Here is a 19613-nt window from a genome sequence, read left to right as displayed (position 1 = left end):
AAAGGCTGGGAGACGTGAGCAACATGCACTGGACAGATTGCCTTTCTCCATGGCATTCCCTGAGCCGACTCAGCAAAAGTGGATGGAGTTTGCAGACTTGCCCTGTTGGGGGTTCCTTGTGGCAGTCTGTATAGCATTAGATTGAGTTGACTTCTGAACAAAGCGTGCTGCGTACCCCTTTCTGATGACCGAAAGTTACCAACGTCTGCTATAGTCCACTCATCACGGGAGTGAAGTGTCAGGCAATTAGCCTTTGAAAGACTCAGCCCTAGTCCAGGAAAGGAGCAATAATGTGATATGAGTTAGGTACTGAGCAGAAAAAGATCATTTCCAGTGGAATCAGTGCATACAACAGACTTTCATGTTCTGAGGTCCAGACAGTACCCGTGACCCTCTTATCCCCATAAGAGTGACCGTAATTCCTTCGAGTGAAGATCCTCCCAATTCCCTCACCGAGCCTTTTTTATAGTCTCCCCCTCGACCTTTGACATCAGCTGACGAAGGGCTATTTGTTTTTCCAATGCTGTATTAGAAAAAAAAAACAGAAGGGGTCAAATATCAAATAATGTATTTAAAATTCTACAGCTCTGGGTGGACAGTCACATTTCAGGGGAAATGAGAAATGTTTCCAGTCTGGGGAAGCCCACCCTTTCTGATCCTGGGCTAACGGCGCGCTCCGGCCGCCCCCGAGGACCTAAGAGCCCGGGCCTTAGCCCCGCCCCCTCGCCGGACCGTGGCTGCGCTGCCCGCGGGCCCCGCGCCCGGCTCCCTGCGCCCTGCTCCCCGCTCCCCTCAGCGAGTGCGGCCGGCGCGCGCGTGTGGCTCTGTGTGCCTGCGTGAGTGTGTCCGTGGGTGGGAGATGAATTGGAGTCATACGACTGGGTGTTTCCTTCCGAGTGGTTTTGATCAGCAATCCATTAGGGGATCATGGAAAGTATTTTTGTTTTCTGGCTAAAAGGATGAAAACTGAGTAAGTACGTAGAACTTTGAACTCGAAACGGAATGAAACAAATACAAGGCAAACCCCGCGGATGGTAACCATGTCCCTTCAGACCCTGTATTCCCTTTTTCTGTTAAAAGCCGGGAAGGCTTACAGGAAAGTGGCAGTTTAAAATGGAATGAAGGGAAGCAGTTAAGAAACATGAAAGGCTGAAAGCAGGACAGCTTTAAAACCGGAGGAAAAATGAGGAACTGTTAAGGCAAGCTGGCCCGCCTCCAGCCGTGCAACAGGCACTGTGGTATAAACCTATTGCGTTCTCCGGTGCTGTTTTTAGACTCCAGATTTACTTTGGTGTTGTTTCTCTTTTCCTGTGAAGCTTTTACTGTGAGCTTAAGGATGTTGTGAAAAATAAGGCATTACCGGAAGCAACAGTTTGACAGCCTGGGGTACGCTCAGGTTATTAGTTACAACTATTATTATTTTGATGTCTTTTTTTAACCGAGGCCAACCACTTTTTACTGTCATCCATGGAAGGGCTCTTATTAACCGCCGCAGACTTTTGGGACCGATGATTCTTTGGCAGGATACTTCGGAAAGTTCTTAAGTGGGGATGGAGCTATCTTGATTTGATTTAAGTTGTGGAAAAAGAAGACAGATTTGTGTTTTTCATGCTGACAAAAAATAGCTGCTATGACTTTTCCGGCAACGTGGACAGGGGCCAAGTGAAGCTGAACTGGTCATGGTCTGTCGTCCAGTGTTCCTTTGTCGTCGGCGATTTTGCCCCCGGCCCTTCTTGGTGGGCTTGGTGGTGGCAATCTGTCTCTTCTACCAGACCCTGACATTCCGGGGGGCAAGGAAGCTCACAGCTGCTGTCCCTGAGGCTGCCCCAAACACACCCACCGAAACCCAGGCAAGCAGATGCAAGGAAGGATTGTCTCTGGACAAGCAGTGCTTACTTCTCTCCGATAAGGCACAGGAAGTCAGAAAGGTAAGGCGGTCATAAGCTTAACCTTGACATTCTCTGCAAAGATAGCAGTCTGCTTCTCTCTGTCCCTTCTGTAAGACTAAAATTAACTTCCATGAGGTCTGAAAAGGATCAGACTGTATACACAGTCCAGACAGTGACCTTATGACAGTGAAACACATGTTAGCTTAAACTTCTTACATTTACTTCCAGAGAGTCCTGGTCATTATTTTCTCTCTCAGAATTTCACTTCATTTCAGCTAAATGAAATAGACAATTTGGAGGAGATGGGAATGATGTGAATTCTTTCTAAAATACTGGGATTCTGAGAGATCTGAAGATTTACAGTTCAGGAACAAAAATCAAATATTCATAAAATTTGGTAAACGTTGAGTGTCTCTTTCCTCAAGGCAGTCAGTATGAGTGGTCAGACCATTCCAGACTTGAAGTTACTGCAAAATTACATTTTATAATTGGTTAAGTCTATTTGTCACATTTCTAAAGCAATACATTTATTTTTTGAAGCACTTAAAAAATAATATAATAGGCTTCTTCAAAAGAATTGACACGGCATTTTATTGCTTATAGAATTAGAAAAATACAGATTATTCCATACTTATACTATTCTAATTAACTTTACTAATCTTACTTGTCAAGTGTTGGAAAAACACAAAACATAAGTAAATACACAGAATTTCTATTTTAATATACCACTCTGTTCATGCCTGTTAGTGAAATGAAGACCTTTAAAATAATCCAGTCTAGAAAAGAAACAGAAAAACACACACTCATATTCATGATAGCAAAACCACTGATTTCTATGCTACAGCAATAGTGTAGCAAGATAATTTAGGAATCTGTAAGTACTATCTTATATCTAGAGTAGATTTAGGTAGCTCCTATGATCATGGTTAGTGTTTGGAGCAGAATTTCTTGTTGAATACCAACACTTACTGCTACCATTATTGCTAACACCACACCATCTTGTTTAAAAAATTCTTTTATGTATTTCATTTCAGACTCATAACCTTCTGAGCTAGGTAAGGTAGGTATGATGACACTCAAAGATGTTTAGGCAGGCCACATTATGACATGATACATCCATCTGGTCCCTACTGCAGGGAAGATGCTCTAAAAAGTAAATTCAAATCTCTGATAACAATTTGTGAAACCACAGCTGTAAGAACTTACTGAAATACGAGATAATATCAGGTTTGAACAAAGAAAACGTGAAGACTTTTGAGTGATTATTTTATCAACAATGTCAAGAAATATCTTGACCAAGAAATAGGACAAAAAAGCAGATAATATCACTAGAAACATATCGAGATGAAACTTCAACGGCAAGTGTGAATCAAATATTAAATTAATTGAAGAATTTATATTTTTTGTTAATTTATACCAGCATTAACTTAACTCTTATCTACATTTTTAATACATCAAATTTATGATGGGTGTAAACTATGACTTTGAAAGTCACTTCTTGTTTGTTTCCAATAACTATAATTTCTTTAAAAATATTTGAGACGGTTTTGCTCTTTAAGTACCTAAAATTTTTGCTAAGAACTTTGGACAAAAAGGTTTTTATTCATTAACTTACGGCCTTTCTTACTCACTACTTGCCTTTACGGTGACTCCTGTTTTTGACTGTAACTTAGGCATATGTTAACTGTTATTTGTAGGCTGTCACAGAAAATTCCATTTCAGCTTTGGACCTCCTGTCACTTATAAACCATCTGAAACTTATTGGCTGCTCGTGTAAAACATTCACTCTAGAATGTTCTTCACAAAAAATGCCTAACACATGATGATTTTTTTCCACAGTCTTAAATATTTTAACTGTAAGCAAGATTCTGAAGTCACAATTATAGTTCAGAAGCTCAGTGGATATGAAAACTGAATTTCCAAACATTTGCCATGTACTTCTATTTTCAACTTAACTTGGGTCAGCCTTTGGTTTAGAGCCAGTTTTTATTAGACAGAAGGTATCATGTGGAAGTTAGTTAAAATCCAATATAAATTAGTTCTCCTTGTAATATATGTTCCAGAAAAGAATCAAATAATAATCACTTTTTGAAGATTAAATATTCTTTCAGACAGCTAAAGTGAAGAAAGAAATGTGTTTGGAGTACATACATAGATCCTTCTCAAAAACAGCTACTTAAGAAGTTCATTAAAAAGATAACTGATAAGATGCTACCTAGATTTTCCTCAAGACCTAAAATATAGCTTTTTAGGCATTTTATAGAAGATGCATTGTTTCTATCTATAAATTTTGGGTTTTGTTATTACTTTTATTGGCAAACCAAAATATTCATTTTACTAGCGCTTTCCCTTACTTGTATCCATCCATCTTTAGGTGACTTTTAAAGTTACCTAAAACAGCTGGTTTTGACCTCAGGTTCATGGATTCCAGAAAGTATTTGGATGTATAAGATGTCTACCAAACCCAAGCATGTTATGCAAAAAATGTGTGTACATGTATGTGCTGTTCTCTGGGAAAAACTATGATCCTCTTCAGATATTCAGACCTAAAGAAACACCAGGAAATAAGACAATGCTTAAAAAGCAGTACATTTCAACTTTAATTGCCCCTTCAGGAAAAGTTGGGTCTGAGTTTATAAATCTAAAAAAGGAAAAAAAATCTTAACGAATCCACTAGAAGACATTTGAAAAACTATTTCAGTGAATGCTATAGTGTCTGCAGGGATAGACATTCTGAAACCGAAGTATACTCATAGCGTATTTCTCAAATCATAGTTTTCATACTTTCATGAATAAGCAATAAGTATTTCCCAGTTGTTTTGGTTGTAGTTGTTTCTAAGAGAGGACCTTTTATGCTTTACCAGCCAAGTAACAGAGCGTTCTGGAGTAGCAAATATTTAAAGGTAAGTGACTGTGCTCTTTACACCTTTGTAACTGGGATCTGGTTCAATGTCTAAAACTGTTTTCAGCACAGATTGAGATCATGGTATGGTATATGCCAACTTTCCGTAGTGAGGAAGTGCGCTCCCTCCTCTGGCCAGATTCCTTTTTCCATTCGAGCTTTACAAACAGCCTTGCTAAGCAGATGTAATTTTGTCATTTTTTCTGGGTTTTCTCCCAATATTAGTTGCTTGTGCTGTGTCTTAAAATTATTTCAACTTAATATATAAACTGAAGACAATTTGAGTTCTCTTCACTGAAGTAGGTCACACAATAGATTTATTTATTTTCCTAGAATCTAACATTTCAATATTCCATAACATAGGAAGCACATTAAATTATAAACAGACACAATGGAAGAAAATGTCCTTGGTAAATGCTCCTTTAATGGAAACTTAGCTCTTTGGGGAATATATTTGTACTCACCATAGCCATGTGTTTCTGATTATCTCTTGTTGATGTTCCACAAGGAGACTATTTCTTTGTTGTTTGACTCTTTGTTCTCCATTTCTTCTTGACTATTTTCAGTGACAGTTCCCCACAACTACTCTCCCAGTGTCCAACAATAAGCCAATGCAGATAAGTGAATGTTTTCACTACAAATACTTCTTATTTAATCTGTTTCTGTTTCTAATAATGCATGATATATTTAGCATTTGAAAATTCTAAAAATTACTTGTTTAGTCTAGGTTTTCCCAAAACGGAACCTATGGCAAACACTTAAATGATAACATTGTATTGGTTGGTGCAATCCCAGGAATATGAGAGAGGGGGAAATAAAGAAAAAAGGAGAGCAAACACAAATGGGTGAATTATCGAGAGACATTTCCAGAGAGGCCGTATTAAACTACTGCATCTCAGAACAGGCACCGGGGAAAAGGGCAAGAAGGACAAGCAATTTATCTGTCTCCTGGCTTTCTCTTTCTTCTGTCTTTCATTGGTTAGAGTTGGTCCCATGCTACCTCTAAGTAGTGTTGCATGGATTCTCTGGGTGGCCATGGGGGAGCCAGCGCCTCGGTGGGTGCAGTGCTGCCAGGTAAAAGCAGGGTGGACCCTCCTTTCAATCTGTAATGTGCATAGGAGCGTCCAGGTCTCTGGTGGGCACGGTGGTGAAAAGTGTCCATAGCTTTATGATCACAACAGTGGCATGAGTAATGCCCTTTGGAGGGGTAGGGCAGGGTGATCTAGTGTCTGATCCAATAGTTGTGCTAATTTTGCTTTCTAAAATCCACAGAGAATTTCTAAATATGTTCCTACTCTTGGGAAATAGCATCACTTTCTTTAAATGAAATATTTGTAACTATCTCACTGAGAGCTCTCCTCTCCAACTGAAAAAAAACCCTTCCTTCATCTTTACCTTTTCTCCTTCTCATCCCTTTCATTCATTCATTCATTTTCTTCATTTATTTAGTAAATATTTGTTGAACCATTTATACTTGCCAGACACAGTGTCAGGTACTGGTGATACAGAAATATACAGCACTCTGAGACAGACAAGTAAATAAAGAGAATGTTAGGGAATCCATAACTTTAAGGCAACATTTTGAAAGATGAGAAGGAACTAGAAAGTGTAGAGAAAGAAAAGAGTATTACAAGCAGAAAACACCGCATTTGCAAAGAAGAAATTAAAGAGTGTGTGTGTGTGTGTGTGTGTGTGTGTGTATGTGATGTGTTGAGGGAAGCAGAGCGAGAAGGCAAATAGATGAAGTAGAGAGTTCAGCAGGATATAGATGTCAGAAATGTGGGCATGATAAGGAGTGTAGATTCTGTCCTGAAGGCAACAGGGAACCCCCAAAGAATGAAAAGCAAAACGTGGCACGAATAGAGAGAACACTCCAGAATGCACATTGCAGAGTGGACTGGACGGGATCGAACTGAAGGCAGGCAGACCAGTTGAGATGCTGTTTTGGAGATGGGAGTTGTGCGAGTGCAAGCCAAGGAAGCCCAAAGCTTGCCAGCAAACCACCAGACGCTCAGAAGAGGCCGGGAAGGATTTCTCTACAGGTTTCAGGGGTAGCATGGCACTGCTGACACCTTGATTTCTAGCTTCTAGCCTCCAGAGTTGTGAGACAATACATTTCTGTTGCTTTAAGCCACTCAGTGTGTGGTACTCTGTAATGGCAGCCCTGGGAAACTAATAAAATTGGGGAGGCAGAATGGTTCAGCATGTGAGCTCTCAAGTCAAATCAATAGCACTTGTTACCTTGCTACCTTGGGAACATTTCTTGACCTCTTCAGGATTTTCTTGCCTCACCTGAACATGCATATATTATCACCTTACAAGACTACCATGAAGCTTAAATGAGAGAAATTATGTGAAGCACTTGAAGTGTCTGGCGGGTAGGAGGTGCTCAGTTAGTATTAACTATCAGGATAATTATTATTTAATCTCTTTGAGGATTTACCCATCTCTGTAGTTTCTATAGACCCTAACATTTGGCCTTCCCAAAGTAGGTGAGCAATGAGTTCTTGCTGGCAGTGAACATAAGTACTTGGGTAAGGAGAGTCTGAGATGAAAGATACATTGAGTTTCTCTCCCTGTTCTCCAGCCTCTAAGCTATTGCCTTTTCGCAGTAAAATGAGCCTTTAGAACCAAGATAAAACCTAGGGAGGATGATAATGTCACTCAGAGTGAGGCCTGCTTACCTCTAAGCAAGGTCTTCGGTTTGGGCTGAATTTTTTTTTTTTTTTTAAATTTACGATGCTAGCACTATCCGCACGTTATAGCTGAGGATATGGAGAGATGAGATGGGTGTAGGGTAGGGGAAAGAGGTTAAGATTTTTGACACTGAATAAATATTTATCTATTTGTTTACTATCTGTCTCCCTACATAGAATATAAGCTCCTTAACAGCAACGACTTTATTTGACTGGTTTATTGCTACATCCCCAGTTCCAAAACAGTATCTGATATCTAATGAGGACTGAATAAATATCTAGTCAATGAATGAATAAATAAATGAATCATGAGTTTAAGGGTCAGAGACAGTCCTCTTTAAAGCAGAGGCCAAGAGATGAGAGGAACTCCGCCCTTCTCTCTTTTTGCCTTCACTGAACTCTCAGGTCCTCCACTCCGTCTTTTCCCTGTACCAATATTCCTCAAAGTCCTTCCTGTACCATTTCTTGCACTTTTGCCTAGTGTAACGATCTTGCATTTTGCTACATTGAATTTCCTTCATCAGTTATTATACAGCTCTCTTCTTCTCTTCAGCTCATTTGTCTCTTTGGGATTCTTCTCCTCTAAATAAACATCCTCAAGTATCTACCATAAATTACAAAACAAAAAATCTCTCCTAACCTATATGCCTCGCTAAATACTTCCATCCCTCTTGGCTTCTCTGTCACCATCATTTAACCCCTCTTTGTCTCAAGCAATTTCCATTTTTTAACACATTCTGACAAAAATTGAGGTTTTCCTTTTACATGTTTTTATATTTTAACCAGATTTGGATGTAAATATTCTAAAATAGAGCTGATGGCATCTAAAGACAGAGGTCTATGTATAGGAGTCTCTCAGGAGATGTTTTCAGCATACTAACAGGTATGTGATTTTCCTAGAATTGTTTGGGCTAATGATGAGCATTTAATGCTTGTGGATTTCTCTGAGATAGTTTTTTTGTTTGTTTTTATTAATCTACTTGCATATATTTTATTTTTTGATGTTTTCCTTATTAGTTATCTATTTTATACATAGTAGTATATATATGTCAATACCAATCTCCCAATTCATCCCACCACCAGCCCCCCACCCCGCTTTCCCCACTTGGTGTCCGTATGTTTGTTCTCTTCACGTGTGTCGCTATTTCTGCCTTGAAAAACGGTTCATCTGTACCATTTTTCTAGATTCCACATATATGTGTTAATATACGATATTTGTTTTTCTCTTTCTGACTTACTTCACTCTGTATGACAGTCTCTAGGTCCATCCACGTCTCTACAAATGACCCAATTTCGTTCATTTTTATGGCTGAGTAATATTCCATTGTATATATGTACCACTTCTTCTTTATCCATTCATCTGTTGATGGACACTTAAGTTGCTTCCATGTCCTGGCTATTGTAAATAGTGCTGCAATGAACATTGGGGTGCATGTTTCTTTTTGAATTATGGTTTTCTCTGGGTGTATGTCCAGTAGTGGGATAGCTAGGTCATATGGTAATTCCATTTTTAATTTTTTAAGGAACCTCCGTTTTGTTCTCTATAGTGGCTGTATCAATTTACATTCCCACTAACAGTGCAAGAGGATTCCCTTTTCTCCACACCCTCTCCAGCATTTGTTGTTTATAGATTTTCTGATGATGCCCATTCTAACTGGTGTGAGGTGGTACCTCATTGTAGTTTTGATTTGCATTTCTCTAATAATTAGTGATGTTGAGCAGCTTTTCATGTGCCTCTTGGCCATCTGTATGTCTTCTTTGGAGAAATATCTGTTTAGGTTTTCTGCTCATTTTTTGATTGGGTTGGTTGTTTTCTTAATATTGAGCTGCATGAGCTGTTTATATATTTTGGAGATTAATCCTTTGTCCATTGATTCGTTTACAAATATTTTCTCCCATTCTGAGGGTTCTCTTTTCGTCTTGTTTATGGTTTCCTTTGCTGTGCAAAAGCTTTTAAGTTTCATTAGGTCCTATTTGTTTATTTTTATTTTTATTTCCGTTACTATAGGAGGTGGGTCAAAAAGATCTTGCTTTGATTATGTCAGAGAGTGTTCTTCCTGTGTTTTCCTCTAAGAGTTTTATAGTGTCTGGTCTTACATTTAGGTCTTTAATCCATTTTGAGTTTATTTTTGTGTATGGTGTTAGGGAATGTGCTAATTTCATTCTTTTAAATGAAGCTGTCCAGTTTTCCCAGCACCCCTTATTGAAGAAACTCTCTTTTTTCCATTGTATATCCTTGCCTCTTTTGTCATAGATTAGTTGACCATAGGTGCCTGGGTTTATCTCCAGGCTTTCGATCCTGTTCCATTGATCTATATTTCTGTTTTTGTGCCAGTACCATATTGTTGTGATTACTGTAGCTTTGTAGTACAGTCTGAAGTCAGGGAGTCTAATTTCTCCAGCTCTGTTTTCTTCCCTCAAGATTGCTTTGGTTATTTGGGGTCTTTTGTGTCTCTATACAAATTTTAAGATTTTTTTGTTCTAGTTCTCTAAAAAATGCCATTGGTAATTCGATGGGGATTGCATTGAATCTGTAGGTTGCTTTGGGTAGTATAGTCATTTTCAAAATGTTGATTCTTCCAGTCGAAGAACATGATATATCTCTCCATCTGTTTGCGTCATCTTTGATTTCTTTAATCAATGTCTTACAGTTTTCTGAGTACAGGTCTTTTACCTCCTTAGGTAGATTTATTCCTAGGTATTTTATTCTTTTTGTTGCAATGGTGAATGGGATTGTTTTTTTAATTTCTCTTTCTGATCTTTCGTTGTTAGTGTCTAGGAATGCAAGAGATTTCTGTGCATTAATTTTGTATCCTGAAACTTTACCAGATTCAATGATTAATTCTAGTAGTTTTCTGGTGGCATCTTGAGGATTCTCTATGTATAGTATCATGTCATCTGCAAACAGTGACAGTTTTACGTCTTCTTTTCCAATTTGTATTCCTTTTATTTCTTTTTCTTCTCTGATTGCCATGGCTAGGACTTGCAATACTATGTTGAGTAATAGTGGCAAGAGTGGACATCCTTGTCTTGTTGCTGATCTTAGAGGAAATGCTTTCAATTTTTCACCATTGAGAATGATGTTTGCTGTGGGTTTGTCATATATGGCCTTTATTATGTTGAGGTAGTTACCCTCTATGCCCACTTTCTGGAGAGTTTTTATTGTAAATGGGTGTTGAATTTTGTCAAAAGCTTTTTCTGCATCTATTGAGATCGTCATATGGTTTTTCTCCTTCAGTTTGTTAATATGATGTATCACATTGATTGATTTGCATATATTGAAGAATCCTTGCATCCCTGGGATAAATCCCATTTGATCATGGTGTATGATCCTTTCAATGTGTTGTTGGATTCTGTCTGCTAGTATTCTTTTGATGATTTTTGCATCTATATTCATCACTGATATTGGTCTGTAATTTTCTTTTTTTGTAGTATCTTTGTCTGGTTTTGGTATCAGGCTTACGGTGGCCTCATAGAATGAGTTTGGGAGTGTTCCTTCCTCTTCAATTTTTTGGAAGAGTTTGAGAAGGTTGAGTGTTAGTTCTTCTCTAAATGTTTGATAGACTTCACCTGTGAAGCCATCTGGACCTGGGCCTTTGTTTGTTGGAAGATTTTTAATCCCAGTTTCAATTTCATTACTTGTGATTGCTCTGTTCATATTTTCTATTTCTTCCTGGTTCAGGTTTGGAAGGTTATACCAGTCTAAGAATTTGTCCATTTCTTCCCGGTTGTCCCTTTTATTGGCACAGAGTTGCTTGTAGTAGTCTCTTAGGATGCTTTCTATTTCTGCGGTGTCCGTTGTAACTTATCTTTTTTCATTTCTAATGTCATTGATTTTAGTCCTCTCCCTCTTTTTCTTGATGAGTTTGGCTAAAGGTTTATCAATATTGCTTATCTTCTCAAAGAACCAGCTTTTAGTTTTAGTGATTTTTGCTATTGTTTTCTTTGTTTCTATTTCATTTATTTCTGCTCTGATCTTTATGATTTCTTTCCTTCTACTAACTTTGGGTTTTGTCTGTTCTTCTTTCTCTAGTTCCTTTAGGTGTAAGCTTAGATTGTTTATTTGATATTTTTCTTGTTTCTTGAGGTAGGCTTGTATAGCTATAAACTTCCCTCTTAGAACTGCTTTTGCTGCATCCCATAGGTTTTGGATCATCATGTTTTCATTGTCCTTTGTCTCAAGATATTTTTTGATTTCCTCTTTGATTTCTTCAGTGATCTCTTGGTTATTTAGTTACATATTGTTTAGCCTCTATGTGTGTTTTTTTTTTAACATAGTTTTCCCTGTGATTCATTTCTAATCTCATAGTGTTGTGGTCAGAAAAGATGCTTGATATGATTTCAATTTTCTTAAATTTACTGAGGCTTGATTTGTGACCCAAGATGTCATCTATCCTGGAGAATGTTCCATGCACACTTGAGAAGCAAGTGTAATCTGCTGTTTTCGGATGGAATGTCCTATAAATATGAATTAAATCTATCTGGTCTATTGTGTCATTTAAAGCTTCTCTTTCCTTATTTATTTTCATTTTGGATGATCTGTCCATTGGTGTAAGTGAGGTGTTAAAGTCCCCCCATTGTTATTGTGCTACTGTCGATTTCCTCTTTTAGAGCTGTTAGCAGTTGCCATATGTATTGAGGTGCTCCTATGTTGGATGCATATATATTTATAATTGTTATATCTTCTTCTTAGATTGATCCCTTGATCCTTATGTAATGTCCTTCCTTGTCTCTTGTAACATTCTTTATTTTAAAGTCTATTTTATCTGATATGAATATTGCTACTCCAGCTTTCTTTTGCTTTCCATTTGCATGGAATATCTTTTCCCAACCCCTCACTTTCAGTCTGTATGTGTCCCTAGGTCTGAAGTTGGTCTCTTGTAGACAGCATATGTGTGGGTCTTGTTTTTGTATCCATTCAGCAAGCCTGTGTCTTTTGTTTGGAGCATTTAATCCATTCATGTTTAAGGTAATTATCGATATGTATGTTCCTACGACCGTTTTCTTAATTGTTTTGGGTTTGTTTTTGTAGGTCCTTTTCTTCTCTTTTGTCTCCCGCTTAGAGAATTTCCTTTAGCATTTGTTGTAGAGCTGGTTTGGTGGTGCTGAATTCTCTTAGTTTTTGCTTGTCTGTAAAACTTTTGATTTCTCCATCGAATCTGAATGAGATCCTTGCCAGGTAGAGTAATCTTGGTTGTAGGTTCTTCCCTTTCATCACTTTAAGTATATCATGCCACTCCCTTCTGGCTTATAGAGTTTCTGCTGAGAAATCAGCTTTTAACCTTATGGGGGAGTTCCCGTGTGTGTTATTTGTCGTTTTTCCCTTATTGCTTTTAATAATTTTTCTTTGTCTTCAATTTTTGTCAATTTGATTACTGTGTGTCTCGGCATGTTTCTCCTTGGGTTTTTCCTGCCTGGGACTCTTTGCGCTTCCTGGACTTGGGTGGCTATTTCCTTTACCATGTTAGGGAAGTTTTTGACTATAATCTCTTCAAATATTTTCTCGGGTCCTTTCTCTCTCTCATCTCCTTCTGGGACCCCTATAATGTGAATGTTGGTGCATTTAATGTTGTCCCAGAGGTCTCTTAGGCTGTCTTCATTTCTTTTCATTCTTTTTTCTTATTCTGTTCCATGGCAGTGAATTCCACCATTCTGTCTTCCAGGTCACTTATCCATTCTTCTGCTTCAGTTATTCTGCTGTTGATTCTGTCTAGTGTATTTTTCATTTCAGTTATTGTATTCTTCATCTCTGTTTTTTTGTTCTTTAATTCTTCTAGGTCTTTGTTAAACCTTTCTTGCATCTTCTCGATCTTTGCCTCTATTCTTTTTCCAAGGTCCTGGATCATCCTCACTATCATTATTCTGAATTCTTTTTCTGGAAGGTTGCCTATCTCCACTTCATTTAATTGTTTTTCTGGGGTTTTATCTTGTTCCTTCCTCTGGTATGTAGCCCTCTGCCTTTTCATTTTGTGTATCTTTCTGTGAATGTGGTTTTCGTTCCACAGGCTGCAGGCTTGTAGTTCTTCTTGCTTCTGCTGTCTGCCCTCTGGTGGATGAGACTATGTAAGAAGCTTGCGTAAGTTTCCTCATGGGAGGGGTAGAGCTGGGTGTTGCTCTGGTTGGCAGAGCTCAGTAAAACTTTAATCCACTTGTCTGCTCATGGGTGGGGCTGAGTTCCCTCCCTGTTGGTTGCTTGGCCTGAGGTGACCCAGCACCGGAGGCTACTGGGTCTTTGGTGTGGCTAATAGCAGACTCTGAGAGGGCTCATGCCAAGGAGTACTTCCTGGAACTTCTGCTGCCAGTGTCCTTGTCCCCGCAGTGAGCCACAGCCACCCTCTGCTGCTGCAGGAGACCCTCCAACACTAGCAGTAGGTCTGGTTCAGTCTCCTATGAGGTCACTGCTCCTTTCCCCTTGGTCCTGATTCACACACTATTTTGTGCAGTCTCTGTTTCCCTCAGTCCGTCTAAGTCCTGCAATCAAATCCTGCTAGCCTTCAAAGTCCGATTCTCTGGGAATTCCTGCTCCCATTGCCGGACGCACAGGTTGGGATGCCTGACGTGGGGCTCAGAACCTTCACTCCAGTAGGTGGACTTCTGTGGTATAATTGTTCTCCAGTTTGTGAGTCACCCACCCAGTGGTTATGGGATTTGATTTTATCGTGATTGCATCCCTCCTACTGTCTCACTGCGGCTTCTCCTTTGTCTTTGGATGTGGGGTATCTTTTTTGGTGAGTTCCAGTGCCTTCCTGTCGACGATTGTTTAGCAGTTAATTGTGATTCCGGTGCTCTTACAATAGGGGGTGAGCATACATCCTTCTACTCCGCCATCTTGAACCAGTCTCTCTCTGAGATAGTTGATTAGAGCTATGTTAAATTTTTACAGTGAAATATGCACATGGATGAAAAATCGTTCATACTGAGAGAATTTTATACAAATTCGAATTTGCTTACATTAGACAAACTTTAATGAAGTCTTGATGAAGCTCATATTTAAGCAAGTTATGTTACATTTCCTTTGAACCAAGGAATTAATCAGTTTATAGGTGTCATTCTCTCTTGGTTTTTTTTTTGCACAATAGTGGCAACAGCCTCTGCCTTTCTCTCTGTAAGGAATTCTGTTTCTTGTTCTAATGGAATTGGAAACTCTCATAAGATAAACCCTCTGAAATGGAAACCACTGGATACACTGACATTATAAAAATTGCTTCCTATTATCAACTTGGAGTCTGTGGCCTTTGGGGTGAAAAAATGTTTTGGTTTTACTTTTCTATTTGGTTTCCACTGGATATTTTTTCTAGGGAGCCATTCTCACTAAAACGATGAGCTCATGTTCTAAAATAGGATTTATGTTCTCTAACAGAAACTATACCAAAGTTGGAAATCTGCAAGGTAAAAGTCTTTTGTCAACCTTTGTACTTTACAAAGACTTGTTCAAAATGCAAACCAAAATATCTTGGTTATCAGGCACAGGGTTAAAAAAGGAATATAATGATAGAAGACGTATTGATTGAGTCTTGTTTATATATAAGGATCTTAATGAAAAAAATTTATTCAACTTTCAATTAAATTCACTAATAGAGGCTTTGGGTACTTAATAGATGAACCAAAGTAATAATTAAAAAGAGCACATGAATTTGAAAGTGCAGAATGGGTCCTATCAACGTGTTCTGAAATGGAACTGCATTGGTTTCACTAATCCTTACTTGGGGACTCTGAACAGAACCCCCCACCAGTTTGCTTGTACTGCAACCCAATCAGAAGAACTCTTTAAGGGGGAGGCTCTGAGACTCTGCATATTGATGGGGAGAACAGACCTGACCATCCCCAGCAAGGCTTCTAACCCCAAACCTGTTTAGTATACGGAATAAGCAGTCTAATAGAGCATCAGAATGTTGTGGAAAAAACATGGGCTTTCTTACACATTGGTTCAAATTCCAGATGTGTCATTTACTAGCTATAGCACATAGACAAATTTTACCTAGACTTCTAAACTCTCAATTTTCTCGTTGGAAAAATGAAGCTAACTAAGCCTTACTTGTGAAAACTGATTATGTGTTTGAAAACAGTAAGCATGGTGGCCGACCAGAGTTGGTGTTCAATAAATTATGGTGTCCTTCTTGCCCCTGAGAAGCTGCGTTTAAGCTCTGACCACAAAAGCAAGCACTTTAAAGGGCTTATATTTGTTTCAATAATGCACGTATAGTACATATTTTTGATCCTCAGCCTATGTGCTTTCTTCATTATATTTTGCTTAGGCAGATGTTTAAAGCAGTGTGTCCTATACTAACCGTCTGTCACTTTTCTTTTTGACACTCTCAGTGCAGTCAAACGCAGGCACATTCCACTGGTTTTCCAGGGCTGTGCACAATACTTCCTTCTTCTCCCACTCAAGAAAGTGTTTGCCTGCAAGTAGTGGGCATGCAGCACGTGTTCCCTGATTTATAAAGTGTATAAATTTATAAAGTGTATAAATTATTACAAGTTTTGATATTTTAATTATTTTTATAGCCAATATAGCCAATATCTTATAACATACCTCACAGCTGATCTTGACAAAAAGAACCCGGTATCTGCTGCCATTCTGACTATGACTAAGAGAGACATCTGGGGAAGAGTGGCCAGTTCAGGATGGGAGAGTCAGGCAAGGGAAAACCCTGATGACAATGACTAATCTATGGGAAGAAAGGAGAATTTATTTAAATAGTAATATTGCTCCAGGATCCTGGTGTTTCTCGTCGGTTTTGCAATAAGAAAAAGTGGATGGTGTCGGGCTGGTGGTGTAGGCTTCTGGAAACCTCCTGAACCACCTGTTAAAAGTCTGTGTATCTGAGGCAGATCCTGTTGCGCCCCACTCACGGTCTCCAGGCAAAAGAGAACACACACAGATGGGGACCTGGAACCGACGCTGAAAAGTTGAGTGACCATGGACAAGTGACCCTTTGGGGTTCATTTTCGTGGACTGAGGCATGTGGGTGGAAATGCCTGTTACAGGGATGATATGGGATCAAGTTAGGCACGAATTAGGCAGAATGCTTTGGAAAACATGGAGTTTATAAAAGGCAGGCGACTAAACATTATCACATTTGTTAAAAGGTAAACTGAGGCACATTGGAAATTTTAAGACTTTATTTGAGCAAAAGTAGATTCCAACTGGGCAGCACCAAACCTGAAGTGGCTAGGAACGCTCCGAGGGCACGAGCCCAGGGAGAGACTTTTACGGAGAAAAGGTGGAAGGAAGCAGAGCAAGGAAATTATCGATTGGCCACAACTTAAAGCCTCCTTTGCTGCTTGTGATTGGTTGTCCTTAAGTGTCAGTTTCAAAACCTCCACTTTGATTTGCTTATATAGACCACTGGCATTACAGCCACCTCAGTCTACAGGCCTACTTGTTCAATTAATTTAACACGTCCCAAAGAATAAGGCCATGAAAATATTCTCATTGCACTTGGCGCCTCTGAGGGAGAAGAGTGCATATATACAGCATAACTGTGAGTACCAGGAATACTCCTTCTTTTCTTTAAAAACTTATAGTATAGTGTGCTATACAGATGTCAGGTTATAGTTATTTTTGAAAATGCCACTAGGAGTCCAAATTGGCACTGTCACAGTTGAGTTTCACTGTTTCTTTAACAAGTGATAGGAAGTATAATAGCATTCCAATAGTTTCAGCCTTAAACCTGCTTTTTTCCTAGTGGAAAATCTAGCATTAATTTAGCCAAAGTGCACAGATGCCTCAGGAAAAATGGAACAGGAAATTAACTTTTATGTGGCAGGCAGGAACTGCCTGACTTTAGCAAAGTATCAGCCAGAAAGTCGATTTTCATACTGAGCAGTAAACCTTCCCTACTGGACACACCCAGACGGCAGAAGTGATTTCAAATGGGTTTTTCCTCACTCCTCCATTTATTATTAATTATTTTTTCCGAGTAAATAGTGAAAATTAATAACACATCTGAAGCTTCCTACACATAAGCTAACCCTATTTATCCATGTATTTTAGCGCTATACATAAGCTATTTTTAGAGCAGATAGATTTGGAGCAGTTAATTTTCTTTTTCATGGGGGAGTATAGAGGCAAAAAGAGGTAAGCTGATTACTTTTCTTTTAAAGAAACAATGGTTAAAGAAATACTATGTCTGCTTTAAACACACTTGTTTGCTGTAGAGCAGAGAAAATGTATTTGTGAAAATATCTTCTGTCAGAAATAGAAACCTCAAGAAGCTAGAATTGTCTCCTGCTTTTAATATAAAATAACAACACTTTAAAAGGAGCCCTTCTCTGTGATATAAATGGGAGGATGTCTCATCATCCAAAGATGTGCACATGATCTTAAGCACAATTCTTAGCAAAACCCTGAACAAAGTAACCAAGTACTTGCAATAATGCAACCACTCCCTGAGAAATCTAGCATTTACACAAAACCTTCTAATAAATTACTGGCAGTTAGATCAGGGCAGGGATCAAGTTTACACAATGCCTGGCACATAAAACGTTGAATGAATGGATGAATGGGAACTCGTATAATTCACGCTGTGTGTCCAGTACAGGACTTCCTGTGGTGGCCAGCAGTCCTTAAATTCTTCTTTTGGGCTTTCAATTGGGTTCTTAAACACTGATCTTCACCGGGTTCATCCAGGTCCTTCTCCATTTATAAGATGTCCTTACCTCCTGCTTTCCTGAGAAAACCAAAGCAATCTGTTGTGTTTGAAGAGGTGCTTTCTTCTTTAGGCCTGACCTATGAGATCATCTGGTGGACCCTTTAAAAATAAACTGGACTTCTAGCAAGAGAACTTACTTTTCTAGCCAGTCACAGAAAAAAAAAATGGTATTCTGCAATCCCTTACGGAAAGGATTATAGAGTTTAGGGAGTTGAAAATTTGATAACAGTATTAGATGATGTCTTATTCCTTCCTCTAAAGATAGTGCTTATGTTGTGGTATTACTGGATATTGTCATTTCCTGCCAATTTTTGATTTTTAAAGCAAAAAGTTGGCCATGAAATACTTAAACATTCTAGAATGGGTGTGTAATTTGGAGAGCTCTAAGATTTTGGCAGGAATACGTGAGGGTGTGTTATGAGGTGGTGGTGTGATGGTACAGCATCTGGCAATGCGAAGAGGATCAGGGTGGACTGGGTGGAGGCTTCTAACGGGGAAGCACAGAGAAGAGGGCTCTCAGGGCTCAGTCAGGCTGGGAGGAGAGTTACCCAGGGTCGTCCTCAAGCTTGTGTATTGGTACTGGCCGGGGAGCTGAAGGGGCAAGATGAGGAGACCATAGAGTGTGAACAGCCACTCTGTTCACTCTGAGTGAACAAGGGTGCTCAGAGTAAGCAAGCAAAACATGTGTGCCAAGGCATAAATGTGCACTTCAGGAGACTTGGTCTACACGTTTGATATAAGGCAGGATGTTTCCTTTCTGCAGACTTTGGTGTCTAGATGTTTAACACGCGTTCCCCCATTCTTTTTAACACTTTGAGCCCCACATGGGTAGGGTGAGGCAGAGTTCCTCTGGGTTTGTGAGATGTGTGCCTCTATCCTGTAGCCTTTCATTCACCCAAGAACTGGAGCTGACCTTTGCTGCCCTGGAGATGCAGGACCACCTGCATGGAGTGTGTTGGCTTTCCATCCTTAACCATCTGTGCAATTCATGGGGACCCTGGATTTCTGGGGAGAATCCAGATAAACTGGTTGCCACTTGGATGTGAGTGCTGAGGGGAGACGAAAGGAGCCGGGGATGCTATCTGCATGGATTGACAATATTAGACACTTGAAGTGGCCTTAGGAACCTCTCCTGGGAGTATGAATGTGGTGACTGGATCACCAGTGGATGGAGAATCTTAATCGCCATCTCAGTGCCTGAATTCTATGCTTGCATCCAGCAGGTGTTTCATTTAGGCTGGACTCTCTATCCAGGGGAGGGCATATTTGCCATGGTGCTGGAAGAGATTCTTGGCTGGCCACCACAAGTTTTTTCATGGTGGCCTGATGCAGACGCCTGGGGTCTTAGTGTGTGCAGTGGTGAAGTGCTGAGAGGACTGCATGGCTAGGAGGAGAGTCGAGATCATAAACTGGGAAGGATGGGTGGTGGGAGGATGTGCAGCAAGCCTTGTAGTAGGGACAGTGCAGA

General features: G+C 39.4%; 1 protein-coding gene across 1 annotated transcript in view; it reads left to right on the top strand.

Moving 5' to 3' along the window:
• The first annotated feature begins 839 nt into the window (after nt 1-839).
• Nucleotides 840-19613, top strand: part of CPED1 (cadherin like and PC-esterase domain containing 1) — a 301483-nt gene continuing 282709 nt past the window's right edge. Inside the window, exon 1 of the mRNA XM_027102088.1 lies at nt 840-1928. Coding sequence (XP_026957889.1) covers nt 1680-1928 — 249 coding nt within the window. The 5' untranslated portion in view covers nt 840-1679. The remainder of the gene's footprint in view (nt 1929-19613) is intronic.

The sequence above is a fragment of the Aethalodelphis obliquidens genome, unplaced genomic scaffold, assembly GCF_003676395.1.
Source record: "Aethalodelphis obliquidens isolate GAN/ISIS:26980383/991018 unplaced genomic scaffold, ASM367639v1 scaffold5, whole genome shotgun sequence".
Taxonomy (NCBI): domain Eukaryota; kingdom Metazoa; phylum Chordata; class Mammalia; order Artiodactyla; family Delphinidae; genus Aethalodelphis; species Aethalodelphis obliquidens.
The sequence above is the reverse complement of the archived record's forward strand: the minus strand, read 5'-3'. Positions and strand labels throughout refer to the sequence as shown.